This window comes from Caenorhabditis briggsae, assembly GCF_000004555.2.
Source record: "Caenorhabditis briggsae complete genome, chrIV, whole genome shotgun sequence".
NCBI classification, from domain to species: domain Eukaryota; kingdom Metazoa; phylum Nematoda; class Chromadorea; order Rhabditida; family Rhabditidae; genus Caenorhabditis; species Caenorhabditis briggsae.
The window spans coordinates 2,984,189-2,991,352 of NC_013487.2; the positions used below are offsets into that span (position 1 = coordinate 2,984,189).

Here is a 7,164-nt window from a genome sequence, read left to right on the forward strand (position 1 = left end):
CGTCGGTGGGGGGAGGCGGGAATCAAAGTACGCAAACACCGAGTGTCACTTTTTTTATTCCGACAATATGCTTGTCTGAGAAAAAAAAGGTTAGTGAGTTTTTTTTGCAGTCTGAATACGGTAGCGATATCGAAGCGGAGAGCCTAAATAGCACACAAACGGTGAAGACGCAGACACTTTTTCTCTGTGTCTCAACCTTTTTTTCTCAGACAAGCATAATATCACTTCTCTCACTTTCCCAAAGAAATATCAGTATATGGTTGTCTTGCGTTTCAAATAAAATTGCCGAAAAATAATAAAAATTGGAATGTAAAATAGTACAAAAATACAGTAATCACATCGAATTATGAAACAAATCGCCGATATCTCGGCCCAAACTGAGCACGGAGACGTTTTGGAGATTGCAAAGGATCGCCACGCAGACTCCAGAAGATTCGGAAGACGTCGAAGGAGAAGAAGGTTTGATGAGAAGGACGGAGGAGGCGCCGACGGCAGCGCCCGTGTGGTAGAAGAATGGAGAATTGGCGCTGAAAAATTCGAAATTGTCCAATAAAATCGGCGAAAAAATAGTGAAAATCCAGAGGAAATTCGCTGAAAATTGCAAAATTAATCACGGAAATGTAAATGTTTCTTTTTTTCGAAATTTTCAGTTTAAAATCGGCGAAAATTGAGTGAAAATTCGATAAAAAAACTACAGTAATCCGTAAAGGCGCATGTCGAGTTTAGTTGTTTCGGGTTTCGCCACGAATGAAACTTTGGCGCGTTTTCTTTTGATTTCTGGAGATTTTTCGACAATTTTTTTTGCAAATTTTGGAAAACGGGCGTTAAAAATTTAAATTGTTTAACTTTTATTGTCAAAAATCTCATCAAAAATCGGCGAAAAATCCCTAAAATCACCCACAAATTTTTCTAAAAACTATAGTAATCCTTAAAGGCGCATCATAAGATACGTTGCGGCGGGTCTCACCACACTTAGGAAAATCGTAATTTTAGCGCTTTTCACACAATTTTCTAGCGATTTTCGCTGAAATTTTACCATTTTAAACAATCTGCAGCACATTTTAGCTTGAAAATAGTGTAAAATACAAGAAAACTGTCCTGAAAATCACAAAAATTGTAAAAAATATTTTTAAAAGTACAGTAATCCTTAAAGGCACACACAAAGTTTCATTGTCTCGGGTTTCGCCGCGATCGCATGCAAAAGTGCTTTTACGACTTTTCATGGGTATTTGGGCGATTTTCAGCGACTTTCTTTTGCAGTTTTCAGCAAACCACACTTTTCCAAACTTACACATTGCCCTCAATCGACTTAATCTCAGTTCCATCAACCAAAAACCACCCTAGCCCAGCAGAAGTGTTTTTCCCGTCAACAGGAACTTGTTCACTGATAAATTTCCGAATTGTCTCTTCTCCAACAATCGTTTTTCGGTATTCCGATCGATAAATATTCAGAATAGCATTTGCGAAAATTAGCAAATCGGTCACATTCGAGATGATCCCCCCTCCCGCGTATTTATTCGAACAATCGACTTCCGGACAGTTTTCCAGAATATTCTTCGAGTTTCTCTGATAGTAGCCAACTCTTCCCGTCACAATTTTCTTCTTTGTATCCAGTTGAGTATGCCGCATTCCGAGATCCGAGAAAAGGGCGGTCGCCAGCTGCCCATACGATTTTCCAGAACATTTTTCGAGTACAGCGCCAGCTAGAGTCAATCCGAACGTGGTATAAGCGAATTTCGAGCCGGGTTTCGCCACCAAATCGTCGTTTTTGAAGATTTCAAGAGCTTCCAAGGAGGTCGCATAGGGCTTGTTGGACAGGAATTCCGGCACTTCTGTGTTGTTGTTCGATGGGTCTTCGAGGGTCGCGGATTTTTTCTTGAAAAATTATCTTTTTTTTTCGTTTTTTAAGAGGTTTTCCGTGAAAAATTCGCTGAAAAATTACCGAAAACCGACTAAAAATGCAAAGTTTATAAAGAATTTCAAAAACTACAGTAATCCATAAAGGCGCATAGTAGAAATTAGTGAGATGAGTTTCAAAAGGAAATCGCCGATTGCAGATTTTTTTTCGATTTTTATAGATTTCTGATTTTTAAAAATTTTCTGAAACTGTTTAAAGCAAAATTTAACCCAATTTATCAATTTTCTGGTTGATTTCAGGCGAAAATTTTGCGAAATTTGGGCCAAAAGTTGCAAAAATTTCGCAAAAGTTGACTACTGTAATTTTAAGGCGCACGCCTTGTTGAATTCCCTGGATTCTCGCAACGACATAAAAATAGGGTTACTGTAGTTTAAAAGGTGCATAGCTTGTTTATTTCTTCGGGTCCCCGAAACGACTAGGAAAAAAACTAGTTACTGTAGTCCTTAAAGGCGCATGACTTGATTAGTTGAGTGGGTTTTCGCAACGGCTAGAAAATTTTTGTAAACAATTTTTTCAGTTTTTTTTTCGCAATTTTCATCGTTTTTCACCGTTTTTTTGGCACATTTTTGGGATTTTCTGCTAGAAATAATACTTTTCATCGATAATTCTCTATCTTCCTGTTGAAAAAATCAGTTTTCACATCTATTTTCCCTTATCAACACTCCCTTCCCACTTGGGTTCAAGCGAGGGAGTCGTTCTCAATTCGCTGCCGAACTTCGTTGGCTGAGTATCACAGTTTTAAAGGATGAGCGAGAATACGCGCGTTGCAACCCGTTGATTTTTTTGAAAGAGATCATGATCTATTTCAAACCCGAGTTCATTTTAAAATTATTAAATTTCTTCTGGCCTACGAGTTTTCTGGGGCGCTTTTTCTGACCCCCTCGCTTGAACCCAATTGCCTTCCCCTTCGATTAGAATTTTTTCCTTGAAACACCAAAAATCCCTCTCGTGGCCTAACTTTCTCGAGTTTCTCTTCCATCACATGTCTCGCTCTCTCCATCTCACACACTATTTCTCGGCAAGTGATCTCTGTCGCTAACGAGTGTTGACGATATAGTTTTCACTCAATTTTTTCTAGATTCTTCTGAAATTTCGTCATTCAAATTGCTAAAATTCCAGAAAAATGTCGCTTCAAATCAGTCTCGCTGCAAAAGGACTTCTGCAGAAAGTCGCGGCGCCTGCAGCCACTTCAGCTGCTTATTATCATGAAAAGGTGAAAAATCCTTGAAAATTATTAATTTTTTATTGATTTTTAATAATTTTCAGGTCATCGATCACTACGAAAACCCCCGAAACGTCGGCTCGCTGAACAAAAACGACAAGAACGTCGGCACGGGAATCGTCGGCGCGCCAGCTTGCGGCGACGTCATGAAACTTCAGATTCGCGTTGACGATAACGGAAAAATCGTCGAAGCCAAATTCAAGACGTTCGGATGTGGCAGCGCCATCGCCAGCTCCTCTCTGGCCACTGAATGGATCAATGGAAAGACCATTGAGTACGCGTCGAAGATCAAGAACGATGAGATTGCCAAGGAGTTGTGCTTGCCGCCAGTCAAACTTCATTGTTCAAGTACTGTATTAATTTCTTGGTTTTTTCACTTTTTTTCGCGAAAATTCAAAAGAATTTGACCGAAAACAGAGCATTTTAAGCTTTTCGTCGCGAAACCCGACGCAGAATTTGGCTATGCGCCTTTAATACAGTATGCCCTTACATCAAGTTGCCTCGAGGCCTAAATTCTTCTAAAAACCCGAATTTTCTGTGTTTTTTTTCCAGGAAATTCGCTTCGGCATTTTTTCGAACTGTTAGGAAACAAATTCGAGAAAACAACCAAAAAACGGCAAAAATCGACATATGTTTAGTAATTTTTAGCTTTTCGTTGCGATGCCCGACGCGAAATTTGGCCATGCGCCTTTAGTACAGTAGCTTGCCAAATCGCTTCGAAGCCCATGAATCGTCGGCCGCGATGCTCCTTTAAATTCTCGTCTCGAAAACAGGCCTAATTTTTCGAAAACTACCCGAATTTTCGGGTTTTTTTTTCTGGAAAAACCGCTACAAGACCGATTTTTTCAAGCAAAAATTCGAAAAAACCAATTTTTAGGCCTAAATTCCTTTGAAATACTCGAAAATTTCCGATTTTTTTTTTCTAGAAAATTTGCCAATTCCTATTTTTTTCAGTGCTCGCCCAGGACGCGATCCAGGCCGCTCTCAAGGACTATCAGAAGAAGCAGAAGAAGGAGGCCTAAATGTTTGTATAATTTTCCCGATTTTTTTTGTTTTCGTTTTAGAAAATTCGCTATATAAATAAAGCTTTTTGCCGTTTTCACCTTTGGATTCGCATAGTGCCGAATTCCCGCAGAATGCGAGAGCAACTGTCTCATTGTGAGTGTCACATCTTCGCCGGCGAATTTTTTCGCTGGGAATTCGGAGAGATACTTCTGAAAAGTTCAAAATTTCAGGTTTTTTTTCAGATGGTTGAGTTTTTCACCCTTATATCGGCGTCCAGGTCGAGTTTTCCGTTCTCAACGAGCTGCGCAGCCAGCGTGGCGGTGATTGGTTTGCTGATGCTGGCGATTCGCATGACGGAGTCGGCTGGAAATTTTCGAAATTAGGGAAAAATCTAAAAAATTCCAAAAATCGAAAATTTGGCAGAAAATTGGAAAAAGTTGTTGTCGTTTTTTTTGGAGAATTTCCCGAGTTTTGAAGGTTTTTGGGTGAAATCGAACTTATATTTTGTCCGATAGAAAATTCAAAAATCAGAATTTTAGCATAAAATCGAAAATTTGCAGTAATCCGAAAATTTGGAAAAATTGCAGAAATGTCGACAAATCGAAAAACTGCTGAAGAATCGGAGAATTGTGAAAATTTGTCAAAAATCGAAAATTTTTAAGAAATTCAGAAAATTGCCGAAAATCACAAAATTCCGAAATTTGGGAAAAGTCTAAAAAAAATTGCTGAAATTTGGAAAAGGGCGAAAAATCTAAAAATACCACGGTAATACCAAATTTCCCAATTTTTTTCTTGCAAGAATTTCAGAATTGAATTTTTCGATTTTTCTCCAAATTTTCAATTTTTTGGAATTTTTCATTGTTTGCGAAAGTTTCAATTTTTGCCAATTTTTCGAGTTGTTGTAAATTTTTTTTTTAATTTTCGATTTTCCACTATTTGAATTTATGAATTCCCGCCAAACCTACCCACCTGTACACCTGGCCAAACTTTCCAGATTCGCATAACCGAATCCACTCTTCCACACCATTTTTCCATCAACTGTCACCGCTATCGACAGTCCCGGAATGCCTTGAATCGCCTTAAATTTTTTAAAAATTCGAATTTTTCCATTTTCAGAAGATACTTACCATAGTCGTCTCCACCATTTCCCTTGCTTTCTGGATTTTTTGCTCTAAGTTTTCAGATTTTTTGAATTTTTCAGAGAACTTGTCAGTCGCGGCAGCCAGGGGGACCGCGAGGACACTGGCTCCAAGGAGTACTCTAGCGTTCGAGTACCAACGCATTCTGGAAGATTCGGAAAATGAAAAATTTAATTTTAGGCTAATTTTATTGATTTTCTACATATTTTCATTGCGAAATATCGAAAAATTGACAAAAATTTTCGATTTTCAGATAAATTCCAAAAAATCACTGAAATTTTGCATAAAATCAGGAAAAATTCACAAATTTTTAAAAAATTTTTTTAATTTCCCAATTTTGAGCCATCAAAAAATTCCGAAAAATCTTTGAAGATAGTGAAAAATCGAAATTTGGAATTTTCAAAAAAAAAGGAAAATTCTCAAAAATTTGAAAAATTGGTTGAAAATCGAAATTTCGCGAAAAATCCGAAAAAAAAATTGAAGATTTCAGAAAAAAAATATTCGATTTTCAGTCTAAAAAATTTCGAAGAAAATCTCTGAAAATAACGAAAAATCGCTAAAATTTTGGAAAAATTTCATATTTTCATGCAAAAATTCAAGAAAAAAAATCTCTGAAAAAATATTTTTTTAACAAAAAAACTTGAATTTTAAGCTATTTTCCAATGATTTTTTTACATTTTTAAGACAATTTTTAGTAATAGAGAAAAAGAAAGGCACTTTTTATTGAAATATCACAGGGAAAAATACAAAAGAAATCGATGAAAATCAAGCAATCGACGGAGAAGGCGGTTCTATCACCTCAATAAGGGCGCTCGCTTCCTCGGCTTCCACAAATGCGTTCTGGAAGAAATTCAAATTTTGGCGCCAAATTCAAATTTCAAACCTTGACCAAACTACACAGAACATTTGCTGCCATATCATCAGCCAACTGTAATAGATGCAGTTGATATCGCGTTGTGGTGCTCTTCTCGACGAATACTGCATGGGTTCTGGAATTTTGAATTTTTGACAATTTTAGGATTTTTTGGCGATTTTCAGGGATTTTTCTTGCGAATTTTCCAGAAATTTTGCCGATTTGTTGGAGAATTTTCCAAAATTTTTGGCTATTTTCAGGGATTTTCAGCTAATTTAGTGGTTTTCTAGCAATTTTTCGACAATTTTCAGGAATTTTTGACGGTTTTAAAGGGATTTTTGGCAATTTTGTAGGGATTTTTAAAGATTTTCTCGCCAATTTTTGTCGAAATTCCGGCAAATTTCATAGATTTTAAAGGAATTTTTCGCAATTTCATCAGGGATTTTTTCGAAAGTTTTGATTTTTTTTTTCGGAATTTTGCACAATTGTTCCGGGAGTTTAAAGCAATTTCTAGTGAATTTTTGGCCATTTTTTCGAAAAATTTGAACGTGGCGCCTAATTCAAAAACGAACTTTCCAAAACCATCAACGAACGTCGTCAGAAGGACGAGCTCGATGAGCGGAATTCGTAGTTTGACGAGGCGAGAGCGCGCAGCCGATATTCGAAGACCGTGTTTTGTGACTTCCATGAAGACCTGAAATTTTGGGAATTTTCGAGCTAAAAATCTGAAATTTCAGCTGGAAATTTGGAGAGAAATGGGGTGTTTTTGAGCTGAAAATGTGAAATTTTCGCCAAAAAATGTGATTTTTCGAGCCGGAATTTGGTAATTTTTCGGGCAAGTTTTGACGATTTTTCGCTGTTCTTTTAATAATTTTGAGGGTTTTCAAACGATTTTGCTGAATTTAGGCGATTTTTTGACTGAAAATCGAGCATTTTCCTGCTTTGTTTGTTTTTGTCATTCTCAGAACCTTCTTTTTCATTCCGCGTGTCATTTTCTCTGAAATTTCGAAAATTCAAAAAAAGGTGG

At 37.1% G+C, this 7,164-nt stretch overlaps 2 protein-coding genes across 2 annotated transcripts; one reads left to right on the top strand and one right to left on the bottom strand.

Moving 5' to 3' along the window:
• Window positions 1-334: 334 nt before the first annotated feature.
• Cbr-lact-9 lies at window positions 335-5,428 on the bottom strand (the record flags this gene model as incomplete). The annotated part of the gene is made up of 6 exons (XM_002647152.1): window positions 335-527; window positions 1,292-1,875; window positions 4,244-4,354; window positions 4,405-4,508; window positions 5,115-5,223; window positions 5,273-5,428. 6 exons carry the CDS (start codon window positions 5,426-5,428, stop codon window positions 335-337), a joined length of 1,257 nt encoding a protein of 418 aa, XP_002647198.1.
• CBG22375 lies at window positions 3,042-4,162 on the top strand (the record flags this gene model as incomplete). The annotated part of the gene is made up of 3 exons (XM_002647153.1): window positions 3,042-3,131; window positions 3,185-3,488; window positions 4,095-4,162. 3 exons carry the CDS (start codon window positions 3,042-3,044, stop codon window positions 4,160-4,162), a joined length of 462 nt encoding a protein of 153 aa, XP_002647199.1.
• Window positions 5,429-7,164: the final 1,736 nt, after the last annotated feature.